Source organism: Sander vitreus, chromosome 12 (genome assembly GCF_031162955.1).
Source record: "Sander vitreus isolate 19-12246 chromosome 12, sanVit1, whole genome shotgun sequence".
Classification (NCBI taxonomy): Eukaryota; Metazoa; Chordata; class Actinopteri; order Perciformes; family Percidae; genus Sander; species Sander vitreus.
In genome coordinates, this window is record NC_135866.1 from 19509076 (window position 1) to 19522704 (window position 13629).

The 13629-nt window shown below is 37.9% G+C and overlaps 2 protein-coding genes across 2 annotated transcripts; one reads left to right on the top strand and one right to left on the bottom strand.

The window, feature by feature from the left end:
* Positions 1-768: 768 nt before the first annotated feature.
* Positions 769-5333, bottom strand: LOC144526776 (transcription factor BTF3 homolog 4-like). The gene is made up of 6 exons (XM_078264429.1): positions 5235-5333; positions 4602-4661; positions 3802-3915; positions 3245-3446; positions 1574-1633; positions 769-1222 (listed from the first exon to the last, which is right to left on the bottom strand). The coding sequence occupies exons 2-6, from the start codon at positions 4653-4655 to the stop codon at positions 1176-1178; spliced, it is 477 nt and encodes a 158-aa protein (XP_078120555.1). The 5' UTR covers positions 4656-4661; positions 5235-5333; the 3' UTR covers positions 769-1175.
* Positions 5334-5769: 436 nt separating this feature from the next.
* Positions 5770-13333, top strand: txndc12 (thioredoxin domain containing 12 (endoplasmic reticulum)). Its single transcript, XM_078264396.1, has 7 exons — positions 5770-5946; positions 7198-7258; positions 7562-7614; positions 9082-9155; positions 10424-10493; positions 11317-11400; positions 11552-13333. The coding sequence occupies exons 1-7, from the start codon at positions 5847-5849 to the stop codon at positions 11629-11631; spliced, it is 522 nt and encodes a 173-aa protein (XP_078120522.1). The 5' UTR covers positions 5770-5846; the 3' UTR covers positions 11632-13333.
* Positions 13334-13629: the final 296 nt, after the last annotated feature.

Sequence of the window (13629 nt, forward strand, 5' to 3'; positions counted from 1 at the left end):
AGCTACTTTGCAGATTAAGATTCATCATACAAAACTTATCAGTCTATACAATTTTAGGTATGGTTGTATATTAAACTACCCAACAGTATATGATACTTCAAGCATAATATAGTAGTTAAAGTTAACCCCCTTTTGACCAGATACATTCAAATACTGATTACTTATTAATTCACATTCATAGAATTCTTATATTCTTTCAGTACATTTTGCTGAAAATACTGTACTTTTACTTAGGTCAAATTTTAAATGCCAGACTTTTACTTGTAATTGAGAAGTTATGCTTATATGTAGTTTATATTGTTCTACTGCTACTTTAACTGAAATCTGAATACTTTTTCCACTACTGTTGACTGATGTTCTTCCATTTTAATTCATTCAGCACTAGTGCTAATCCTCATAGCTATAGCAACATAACCAATGAGCAAAATCAAAAGTTGTGCATTTTTAAATAAATACATTTTAGTTTTACATTTTTAATTAATTTACCCCCCCCAAGACTATTCCGTTACAGCAGCTCAGATATCTATGAATTCAAGGAAGTGTAAAGGAAGGAGGCCACTGTGGGGCTTTTTATAGGCTTAAAGGCTTGTTTTAGTGTTTTTTTTATACTTACTTATACTACATATAAAAGGCCTCAACCACTACTTCAAATGTGCTTATTAACAAGTAGGTAATACAATACTACTGATGTTTTTGTTTCCCATTCGCTGTCATTGAGGTGTGTTCTTGCGGCCAAAACCAATCTGAGAAGTAATAACGAGATGCATCAATAGCCCAAAAATGTTTTATTAAATTCATAATCACCACTATAATGTAAAATGAATTCTCCATTCACTTTAACTGTAATTTAATAAACAATCTCTTAAATACTAGCCACGTTTAACCATGTAGAAAGCTTATTTCTAAAGTAGTAGTCCTTTTGGTGCCGAGTCTCGTGCGGATCCTCCTTTCTTGGCGTGTCCACAATATTACAGCCTACTGAAATCAAAACCTACTGTATCTGCACGTTGTTGTTGCTGTGCTGTTGTGGGAGGCTAAACCAAAGTGGTTCACATCTCCGGAGATGATGATGCCTCGCACCTTTAACAACCGTTTCCCACAAGAGGAAATGCTCTCTGTGAGTCCGTAAGAGGTAAAAAAATAGAACGGTTGACGGAGGAAAACAAAAGGGTTCATCAGTTTGCTTCATCCTTTGAGGCTTCATCAAAGTTCTCCACAAGATCTGTAAGATGGGAAAACAACAAAGCGCATCAGGACTGTGTCCCACTAACACGTTGTGAAAGGATAGGGAGTGATTTCATCTTTTATTGTTAACATTCTGCATCTGAATTGTTGATCTAAACCATTTGAAAACAATGATGCAAACTAAATGTAATTCCTTATTTTCTTGGCTGACGAAATGGTAACACGACCCCGAACACATGTAATGTTTAATTTTGGAAACAAACCCTTATATAATCTACAAAAGGTGACGTTTGAAAGAAGAAGCACCGTTTTAGCATAAGCCTGAAAAGCAGGACGAACAACACTTTAAATGCCCTCAGTAAATTAAAACAATTATCTGCATTTATACCTGGTACATCGTCGTCCTCCTCCTCTGCAATTTCCTCCTTGACTGCTTTCATGTCCATTGCTGCAAAATATATAAAAGAAAAAAAAACAAAAAAACATCAGTGAATCAAAAGTTGAGCTGAGAATTGGCGAAAGTAAATTACGTGATAATTACTGCAGATTTATGTTAACAAGTGTGCATGTCCCAGCGTTTCCACCAAAATATTATTGTAATATTCTATGAATTTGGCATTGCTTTAAACATTTGTGTTGTGGCTGCGTTTCTCTGTCCCAAAAAAGTCACACATCGTCTCAAAATGTCAATCCGTCTCGTTTTGCTAAAACTTTCTGGAGGAAACCTGACCGCTGAAATGGACCCTTTTGCAAAAATAAAAAAAAGTTGCTGCTCAACATGTCATGTTGTGTTGCCAATCTGGAAAAGCTGCTCCTATTTGCTTCACTGGTTTTATTTTCATTTACATATAAAAACACTAAGGTCAACTGCTTTAAACTGAATCATCTAGATGCTCAGCCAGAGTGTTGGATATCTGAACCTTTAATAACAATCTGTCTCTAAACGTTCATTTTTCTGTGGCGGTTTTTACTTTTTCCTCACAGTCCTTGTTGTTCTCTTCAGTTTTCGTCACTGCTATAACCAGTTTCTCTAGTTCACTAATTTACAGATTTAATCTTTACCGGTTCTCTAGTGATTCAAAAACAAAACAAAGCTGTCAAACTAATCTGCTAAGTACATTGATGGGTTAAAGGAAGCATATTCATACTGCGTTTCTTTTTTTAGGCCAGTTCAACCATGACCAGCTGCCTTTAACATCTGGGTCATTAATATGGTCGGAAGTTTGCCAACATGAAGACCTGAACTCTGGTCCTGTGGTTGAAAGGTGGTCACTTTTCTCACCACAGCACCCTCCATTCTCATCCGAGTATCCATCAAAGCAGATGACTTTGCTGACAACTCTAAAAAACTTCCAAGAATTTCCCAGATATACACGACCACAGAGAACCCTGACATTGTCTGTGTCTATCGAAAATGTTATCTTTTGGTGCCAAATTTCGGTTCCAAAAGCGTAAGCTTATCTGTCCTCTCTACATATTGACAGAGCGGAGCTCCGACCGACCGACACACGCGCACACACACGCACGCACACACACACACACACAGAGTAAACTACGTCAGCTCTGCAGTTTTGATGAAGTCAGTGAGTCACGGAAATGCCGATAAAGTGGTTTCAAGTGTAGTTACAATTTTTCAAAACTTCACGCAGACAGCGTTTGCTGCGATATGATATTAATGGTGAGCCGAAAGCGGTCGCTGACCCAACAGTGGTTTCTGTGCCCTGATGACTGACTGACAGGCTGAGGTTGTAAGAAAGGCAACTTTACTTCTACAGCACCTTTCAGCAACAAGGCAATTCAATTACATTCCTTTGCACTTAAGTTAGTTCTTCATTAGTTCAATGTTGGCAACAGGGCAGTCACCAAGTTTATTGTTAACGGTTTGTGTCATTATGCAGTTTGCACTGAAAGTCTTTGTTCTTTACATTCCTTTGCATTTTAGTTAGTTCAATATTAGCCTGTACACAATGTAATTTGTTTATTTATTATTTATAATAATATGTTCATGTTGTGGCAAAAAGGTTTCTCTTTTTTTTGTTGCGTGCGTGCGTGCTCTCACAATGCCGTGGGAACTGCTCAGCCAGCTTGCGCAGGCTGCTGAGGCTGTCGGCTCCCAGCTGGCTCAGGATGCCTGGCAGCATCTCTGTCAACTGCTTGGTCTCAGCGTGGCCTGTGATGGCAAAGGTGTTGGCAGACAGAGATGCCTGCACTTTGGGGTTGTTGAAGTGGATCACTGTCCCATCATCTTTTATCATATTCACCTGAGGAAACAGCAACGAAAGGTATTATGTCAGAGGTACATACGACAAATGACATATGACAAATTATCAACTAAAAAGGGTTTAAATGACATGGAAAAACACAGCTGTGCAACAATTCCAACAGCACAAAAGTCAACAATCAGGTTAATTAGTGTCTTACTCTCAAGTTGCATCTGTGTTTTTGGGCTTAGATTTATCTCAAACACCTTGTGGGAGTCAGGTGGATAAGAGTACTTTAAAAATAAGCTAGATGACATAATTGGAAGCTTTGGTTAGGCTCTCCCTATCTTTCATCTTTTCTTATCAGGAGTCTCTGACAAAAAAAAAAGTTGACAGTTTTTGTTTGATAGCTCACCTCTTCTATCCCTGCGATGTTGTTCACTGCCAGTTTCTTCAGTGAGCCCTGGAGTTTTTTGTCATCCGCTGATGCCGTTTTGTGAACAACCTTTTTCTTCCTGCGGGCTGTTCCCTGAGAAAAGAACAGGTGTGGATGCCAAAAAAAAAGGTTTAGACAGCTGAATTTACCAAAACGTCAAATCCAGTTTATTACCACTTGGGTCACTTCAGACTATTTTAATGTATATCTGGGAACATTTTCCATTATATCTTGGGCACATTATTTACTTATTTCTAGAAAACAGCTGTGCTGAAACAGTTTTGACTTCAACAAGCTTTTGCTAATGCAGTGTTAATTTTATTATGCAAGCAGTGACCCAGGATCACAGAATAAATAATTAATGTAAGTTTAACATGGCTCTCTTTGTGAGTACAATTGACTGACAGGATGTGGGATCTTCTTGTTACTTAAGGTAAAATGTGCAAGTAAATGTACTTCGTAATTGAGAAAATATTGTCATCTGGAAAAGGGCACAAGGACTCAGTCACAGCAAAAAAAAACAACGCCACCTAGTGTGTGGCTGAAGACCTCACAAATTCATTTGAATAAAGTCAAAGAGGCCACGGAAGGGCCCATAAAGAGAATGCTGAGGTCAGGAGGAAAGACCTGGCAGGTGCTGAATGCCATCACACTCCTTAAAATGAGCAACAACTGAGTCAACAGAAATCTGAAAGCCCTGATTGAGATTTTAATACTGGGCATTTGTCACAGTACAAGAGATGTAATAGTATGTCCAAAAAAATAGTAGCAGACTGTACCTTTCCACCTATCCGCACTTGTGCCTGGAGTTTGGCAAGCTTCTCTTGATTCATAGTGTCCTGTTTGTGAATAAAAACAAATGTAACTTTTTTTAAATTATTATTAGGTTATTCTAATGCCGTTCCCATAAGAGCAATTGACAAATACAGTTGCGGTAATGACTATAACGGCATACAGTTTTGCACAGTTCAGAAAACAACAAGCAGTTTAAGGAACACATGCGATTAGCTAACGGTACTTTTTGGAAGTGCAATGGGCACAGCATGAGTTAGGCAATCAGAGCTACAATAATTCTCATTTCCACACATTAGCAAAATTGAGCGAGACCAGATGACAGTTATACTGAACACATACTCACTGTCGGCATTAACCAACATAAATTGAATAGAACAAAGGAAAGTATCTGGAGCTAATTTTTAAAATGACATCAAGTATAACGTAACTGTAGCTAGTTCGGTTGCTAACTAGCTAGAATGCTAATTTAGCTAATACTAGCATAGTGGCTAAACAAGATAAACGAACTAGCTTTCGGTTCGGAACTAGGCAAACAGCTAACGTCAACTTCAAATCAAATGATAAAACAAACCAGCTCAGATGATAACCACAAAATGAAGTGTTTTTTTTTTTTTTACCTGTTTAAAGGAATAACCTGACAGTCCGATGAACTGCTCACGCTACTTTAATGAGGCTGAAGCGGTGCGGCTTGAACCCGCGTCAAGACAGCAGCAATGTAAGATACTTCCTATTAATATTTTCACAATAAAACTAACGTGCCTCCCGCAACAGTACATTTTTGATTTATGTAGAGAACATATTAATACTAAAGGGGAAACAATGTAAATTCTAATATATTTGAGTGGGATTTAATACGAGAAATCCCTATATATATTTATTTTTAAATAGTTTGTGGCTTTTAGCTTTTGTTTTCGTACTGATTTCTGGTCTTTTTCTGACATTTCGTTGTCTAACTTGACCAGATTGAAGTCGCACCCTGGCAAGAGCACGCGGTTGTGTGGATGTGACGTCATGTGAACACGGAAAATGCGTCACTGCTGACCATAGGATGAGTAAAATGCAACTCACACACATGCGCGCGCGTGCGCACGCCCACACACAACACTTCACAACTTTATTAGACAGACTTTTATTGTGAAATGTAACGATTGAACGTCCGGGTCGCCGGTTCACGAACAGTCACTGCCATTAGCATCTAACCGTAGTTGTGAGGAAAAAGGCCAATCAAAATGCAAGTGTCTCTAGTGAACTTCGTTTTATTTTCATCTCTGCAGGTTTTGTTGTCTTTGACGTGCTTTCACGAGGTTGTCGAAGCAGCCAGCGGGAAAGGTGAGTTTATATTTTTTGAGTTAATGTACAAACTGAAGCGAGTATGAGCAGAATATGGTCATTGATAGTGTTACCACAGCCAGAGGAGAGCTAGGCTGTCTTTTGTATGAGCATCCTGGATCACAAAGTCTGTGTCCTGAACAGAGGGTGTGCTTTGTCAGCCACACATTAACTCTTAATTCCCTGTTTCAGGTTAACCGACTTACAACACCACTCTACAGGCATATTATTTTCTTTACGGTTATTCCATTAAAATAAGACAAAAGTTTACTTTTCCAAAATAATTTTTTTTATGCCAAATATGTTTAGTATTCATAATAAAATAAATATACATAGTGTAATACAAGAGTTAATTTGCAAAAATACACAAACTCCATTCTTAAAATGATTAAACCTACACCAGTTTGATTGATATTGACACATTAACCTGTCTAAATAGTAAAAATAAAATATCCATACATGAAATAAGGTGCACAAGATGTTTTCTTTATAAGCAGTGAAAACTACAGAAAGGTTTACTATGTTACAAATGACCTGAATGAGATCTAGGTAGGATAAATCAAACTTCACAGACAATAAGTCCTGATGAACAAAAGAGTTTTGCCTTCACTTTTGGAAACAGGTCCCAAACATTATGACCTGGCATTTTGTGTCAGTCTTTCTCATTCATGTATTATCATTAATGACATATGTTTAATTGGTTTGGATGATTTCTGTACACTGGACAACTGCATAAAGAGCTCGCATCCTTTACCAACGCAGTATATTGTGCATTAAAGTTCCAACTGTGAAGGAAGTGTAATTATTACAAAAAGTATTGCTTGCACATATGCTTCTCATGCATGCATGTGGAATTGTGAACAGAAATGGACTTCACAAAGCCTACAATAAAATGTTTAGTACTCATACCAACAAACGTTGCCTAAGATAAAAGCCACATGCCATGCAGCTGCATGCGGATACACCGTTGCCTTAGTATGGCAAGAGGAGGCTTCACAATATAATTTATTGCTGTACTGATCACTTGTCCCACTGCTACCATTTGCACCTGCAAGCTAGTTACAAGTAGTTAGTAGTAAATAGTTATAGGTGACAGAGCCAATATTTCCCTGCAGCTTGATATTAAATTACCACTATTCATTTGTTTCCTCCTTCTGTTGATGCTGTATTTAGGGCAGACCCACCCTGTTGTAGGAATATAAAACCAGTTATACAATGCTGGTGTGCTTATAAATGTATTTCCCCCCGCAGGGTTTGGAGATAACATCCACTGGAGGACGCTGGATGATGGCAAGAAAGAAGCTGAGGCCAGGTGAGTTCACACTGAGAGCTGACATATTACAAACACTTCCTGAAACCCTGCTGAGCCGCTTTCTGTATGTTCATTGGCCCCGAGGCCTAAAATGGCTTTTAAAGAAATCCCCCACGTCTACATTTCCATGAATAACTGGAGCAGACCGCTATCAGTAGCATTTACTCAATTTCTTTTTAATGTAAAGATGAGTGTATATATTATTTAATAAAGTGCCATACTTGATGAACTGAAGTCAAAGTTACTAGTTTTCAGTGTTCAGTTTTGGTCTTGACAAATGTTTTCATGTGTTTGCATTGACAGTGGGCTGCCAATCATGCTTATCATCCACAAGAGCTGGTGTGGAGCCTGCAAAGGTAAAACAATGTTCTCTTCCTTTCACTATAAAAGCCTCAGGTTAGATACTGTTTAAATAATAAATGTAGCCTTCCTTGTCTGAAAAGGGCTTAATTAGATCCAACTTTATTTTGTTGTGACTTTAATGTTTTAAAGCTAAAGTAGCTTTATTCAAGATTCAGGATTCCTTTATTATTACGTCTAAGTCATAAAAGTATCCAAGAGTAAAATTCTTTGGTTTTATGCTTGTCAACATTGCAGCAATAATAACAATAAAAATGGAAACTAAGAATAAAAAAAAAAAAAACAGTAAAATAAACAAAGAGCTGCAAGGTCGATGAGGAGCAAAAAACCCAAACAGGTCGGCTCTACTCGGCGCCATTCTTTAGTCAACCCAATCATTCTCCCATTCAGTGTTGATAAAGCAGTTCAAAGGACATATGGTTGCCAAAAACATTTCCTTGGAGCAGTAATTTACACTTCTACACTTGGTTATGCATTCAAACAATGGATAGTAATAACCATAATCATTTTTCACAGCACAAATTTTGATTTGGAAAAGCATAGGTGCAACTAATAACACTAATGACAGCTTCATGTTGAAAATAGGTAAAGGGTTGCCCAATCAGGGACAAGATATCCAACAGTCTTGTAATTGTTTTGCTAATATTTCTGTGATACTCATCTACTGTATGTTGACACCATGACTACTTCTGACTTAAAGCAACTGGGCAGCATGCAAATGTAGTTTTTGCATATATTAGGTTCAGTTTTACATTTAAAAAGCATACTTTGTGATTTTGCTGAGTAACTTTTACTGATAAAACAGTACTACGTGCTACTGGGGGGGGGGAAAAAGGTCCTGTTTAGATAGAAAAGGAACCATATCATACTGTATGCAGATGAGTAAGCATAGTTAGCCTAATGTGGGCAAACACTTAAAACAGTCCAGTTTAGACCTTTATTGTCCCTTGAGGGAATATTTGATTTGCAGTAGAGGGCAAAACGCAACATGCAGTTGTGAATTTCCCCGTTGTGGGATTAATAAAAGGATTTTCAATCTTGAATATTGAATCTAGGGCATGGGACATTTATCACAACAGTACAAAAACCAACCAAATACAAAAAGAAGTATCTGTTCATTAAAAGTATGAAATAATTTGAATGGAAGCCATGAAAAAGTGCTGCTGACTATTGCAGTCAAGGTTCAGTGCAAATTACACGCTTTTATTGCACAAAGAAAAATGAAAACTCATTGCTTTTCCCCTGGGGAAGCTGTATCTCCACCCAGAAGGGAGAAGATCAAATTCCTCAAGGAGCTGGCTAAGATCGGCCGTGCCTTCTGCAAAACCCTCATAGATATCTGCTAAAGAAAGCTGCTGCATGCCAGTTATTTTACTGGTCACTTTGACTTTGTTGAACAGACGATTTGATGTCAATACAAGGTTATGATTAATTGTATTTTGTTGTTGTTTTTTTTACATCAGCACTGAAGCCCAAATTTGCTGAGTCCAAGGAAATCTCTGAACTTGCACACAACTTTGTTATGGTCAACCTGGAGGTAAGGACGTGTTGAGTGGCATTTCCCAGCATGCTGTTCATTCCAATTAACTAGGGTTCAATTAACTTCTGTATTTTATTGTGATTGTGCTGGTAGCCAACATTAAAGTGGCTATATGTAACTTAGTTTTGTCACTAAGTTTGTGTTGATTCTAGCGGCCGCTTTGGACAAAAGTAGTAGTGTTTTTACCACATGTGCTGTCGTAAAGATCTTTTCTATACGGTGCTGTATTGCCCACTGTATTACTGAGTTAGCGTTACCGGGAGATGTTTTGTGCAGACAGAAAATCTTTCATTTACAATAAAAGAATAAGTTACGGATGCATCGTTGCATTTCAAGTGTTGCATACGGCTACCTACTTTGGGTGTATCGTGAGCTAAACTGGATAACGTTATCACTGTCTCACGAGCCAAAGCATTAAGAGTTTGTTGTAGCAACCAACGTAATAACAACTTATATTAATATAGCACATTTCATGAAACCCACGGACGCTTTACACAGGTACAGGGGGACAAGGGGAAAGAAAAGAGTAGGCCAACACAAACACGGACTGACAAGGATTTAAACGTCCGCGCTAAATGGAAGGGGGACGTAATTTAATGTTGGCTTCTGACATACTGTACAACCACATCACGCATCGTAAAGTTATTTTAGGAATATAATAGACATATAACATAGCTGAGGGCCAATTCGGGACGTTTTTGAATCATTTACAATCTTGTAATTGTCTCCATCTGTTGAAAGCCGACCGAGATTGACTCTGTTTCGGCCGTCGTCTTAGTTTAGTTGGCTTTTAGTTGTTCTTTATTTTACTTTTTTCCTGTGATAGCCCTGCCCCAGTATCATCCATAACTACAACAGATAACTTCTAAAATAAAATAAAAATACAATTAGGCCTATATAAAGAAATCTCCTGCTACCTTTTACCTGGCTGGATCCACTAACACAGGCTTTTCCGGTGTCTACGGAAATCTGTGACCCATCAGAATGTGTGCTCTGTAGCGCCGTCTACCTGCTGCAAATCATTTTGTGACTTTGCGGGAAAAGTCGGACCCGGGCAAAGGCATTAATAAAAACTATATATAAAACAGCGTTCTTTTCACCGTTAGTCTCGTTGGCTGTTACAGGTCATTTATGATCATTATATGAAAAATGACACAGTTTCAGAAACATTAAAAAGTTACATATAGTCACTTTAACAAATATGTTTAGGTGGTTGAGGTTTGTTTCCAGGCTTGTAAATGATGACTTATCTCTTGTTTGTACAGGATGAGGAGGAGCCAAAGGATGAAGCCTTCAGCCCCGATGGTGGATACATTCCTCGGATTCTTTTCCTTGGTACGGAGGGGGTTGAGTCACAAAGTGTAAACTCTTTGTAGGATTCCTTTGGAGAGACTGATAGCACAGTTTCTTTTCCTGGATAACGTATAGTGCCACAGTTTTCAGAAGGCTGGATTTAAGTTTCAGTGGCATGTTATTGGGATCCTAAAAAGCCTGAGATGTTGCACATGAAAGCAAACTAAATAAGAATTGGTCAATTAACTGCAATGCATATTGGACAACACCAAGAAAATTATCAGCACATACAAAATGTTTACAGTCGTTTGACAGAACAATAAATAGCAGGTAGAAATTGTCAACCTTTGATTGGACTAATGAAAAGCCAATGGGTTTAGAATATCACCTGTGTGTGGTGGTAAATACAACAGTAAACTGTATAAAGATTAAAGGAACAAATCACAGAAATGTTAAGCTAAATGTAGAATATTAATGGTAATGTTGTGAACAGTTCAGGTACAAGTATTATTTTAAAGCTAAACGACTAATAGACTGCAACAATCATTATTAATGTAAAAAGTGTCAAACGTACTGGTTCCAGATTCTCAAATGCTAATATTTGCTGGTTTTCTAGTCTTCTGTAATAATAATTGATACCTTTAATTACCCACCCTTTTTAACTGTTGGTTGAACAAAGCAAGCAATTTGATGACATCAAATTGGGCTTTAGATGTTGGAGCATTTTTCCATGAATATTTTGACATTTAATTGAGCAAATAATTAATTAATCATTAAAATAATTGTACATATTAGTTCATAGAGGAAACAATGGCTATTGCAGCCTTTTATTTAAATTTTAACTTTTAATTTGGACTCTTCACAGATCCCAGTGGTCAAGTCCATCCTGAAATCACCAACAAAAATGGGAATCCAAACTACAAGTACTTCTACAGCAGCGCCGAACAAGGTAACAATCCAGATTATCATCATCGTTTACCTACGGAACATGTTCTGTTACAATGTGATGTAGCTGCTGCCTCTTCCGAAATGATTGCTTGGACTGAAGGAAACTCAAGTATGAGGTTGATGATGGAGTGTATTTCCTATTTCCTGCATAGTTGTGTCCGGTATGAAGGAGGCGGAGGAGAAACTGACAGGCGACGCCTTCAAGCAGGGTCACGCTGGAGACGAGCTGTGAGCAGGCAGATGGGCATCAGGCCGTAAGGGCTACACTTCCTTGCCTGAGTTTTAGAGCTTTCACTAATTCAACTTGTTCTTTAGACAGTGGGGTCCATCTCACTGAACCCAAACCAAGCCAACCTTTAAAAGGCGTTGGTGCCTGAGGATTTATTTTAGTCCAGTACGGTTTTTCCAACACTACTACTCATTTCCTGTCATTGTCTTTGTTTGTGTATATTTGAACTCTGTTAATTAAATGCTATGTACTGTACTTACTGTCTATAGAGGATACAACCAACTCAAGCTAGCCAAGTAACTTTACTAGCTCATTTGCATACACTGTTTTTTGATGGAAACTTCATCATAAATTGCCTTGTTTGTAACTAGACAACCATGACAGTTAAGCCTGTTTTACTGTAGTTATGAGAAGTTTGACAAACACCGTGTAGACAACTTTCCCCATTCATTTTAACCAGTAGTTATGTTTTCACCCAACAGCAATGATACAGTACTTTATAATATTCAAGACCAATAGTCAAACGGTAATGTGCTTCCAAAAATCCTCTACAGTACATTCATTATATCTGTGATAATATTTACCATGTACTACAACATGGAGCTCTGGACTTCTGATTTCTATTATCCAAATCTGTAAAATAAGTATTCATTTAATCCTGCCAATGTATGTGTACTTACTTAAGCTATATCTACATGTTTTTTTCCTGTTCTGGATTTGTTTTGCTGCTCGTGAAGTGACACCACTCAGTTCTTTTTTTTCCCCCCAGCCTTGTTAAACTCTTTGAATGAGGGATGCAAACATTGGTTGTGTCTCTCGATGTATTTTATACATGTACACAGCCAAGTGTGCCAATAAAGTTTGTTGTACCAAGTCGTTGTGAGCTGGATGCATTCATGACACAGCTATAATAACAGTATATCAAATTTTATTGTCTATCCAACAATAGTGATCCCTTATGGTTTGTCAAACAATATGCAACTGCTACAACAGTTAACATCAGTAGATGACACTAATCAAGTCACTATTTAAATTCAGTTTGACAGTGATTTAAATAGTGCAGTTACATTAATGCGAGTGCATTCATTTAAGACATTGGATTGCAATTGATCCCATTCCAGACAACCTTCAAAATGGCTTATTTAGGAAAGAACTTTCTTTCATACAGAGCCATATCTCAGTGTAAAAATGTCTTACAGCATATGATTTTTCATGATAAAATAAATTACAGGGAAAAAAATATAAGCATGCCTCTCTAAATAAGCCTCATTTCATGACATGTTAGTGTTAACAGACTAAAACGACATGAGAAACATAAGAAATGTTGGTGGAACGTGTCATCAAACTTTGCTAAAGGCAATTAAAGACAAAACCGTCTGTTCTTTGTACTGCCAATCAGATTGGTGGAGTGAGTCCGACTGCCCGCCCTCCGACCCAGCAAGTCAGGTCGGCCAAAATGCAAGCCGACAGCTCCTCCGATGGACGACGGCACGGAACATGCCGAACAGACTCGAGTCACTGACCTCGCCAGACTGTCCGACGGCCGATTATCGGGTTGGTGTGTCAGTGCACAGAGTAGAGTTAAGAAAAGTAAAGAAAAATCACAAAGTAAACAAACAAACAAAGTGAACGTGGCCGAAGCTCCGACATTTCGTCCCTGTGAGGTCATTTATAAGATTTTAAAAGATGGAGGGAGATTTAAAAAGGTAGCTTGAGAGAGAATTATTGCTACTATAATTACACTAATTACACAATGCTGCTGCTATAAAATCAGCAACAGTTCCACATATAAAAAAAGTCTATAAAAAGCTGTGCGATACATCTGCATATTCAAAATGACACAGCTATAAAGTGGGATTAAAACAGCGATTTAAAGTGTGCCCATACCATTTAATTTCATAACCAGTGTAATTGACCACTGCTGACTATGTATGCTGTTCTGATAAGAAGAACAAGATGCAGCTGGAGTGATCTTGTCTCTCAGGGGGGGGGTGTACAAAA

Bases quoted from the DNA above. Each gene is read 5' to 3' on its own strand.
- LOC144526776 (XM_078264429.1), bottom strand. From the start codon at position 4,655: ATGAATCAAGAGAAGCTTGCCAAACTCCAGGCACAAGTGCGGATAGGT. The intron at 3,916-4,601 runs GTACAGTCTGCT...TTCTTTTCTCAG, and splicing joins AAGTGCGGATAGGTGGAAAG to GGAACAGCCCGCAGGAAGAA. The intron at 1,634-3,244 runs GTGAGAGCACGC...TATATTTTGCAG, and splicing joins TGAGCAGTTCCCACGGCATT to CAATGGACATGAAAGCAGTC.
- txndc12 (XM_078264396.1), top strand. From the start codon at position 5,847: ATGCAAGTGTCTCTAGTGAACTTCGTTTTATTTTCATCTCTGCAGGTT. The intron at 7,259-7,561 runs GTGAGTTCACAC...TTGCATTGACAG, and splicing joins AAGAAAGAAGCTGAGGCCAG to TGGGCTGCCAATCATGCTTA. The intron at 10,494-11,316 runs GTACGGAGGGGG...GACTCTTCACAG, and splicing joins TCCTCGGATTCTTTTCCTTG to ATCCCAGTGGTCAAGTCCAT.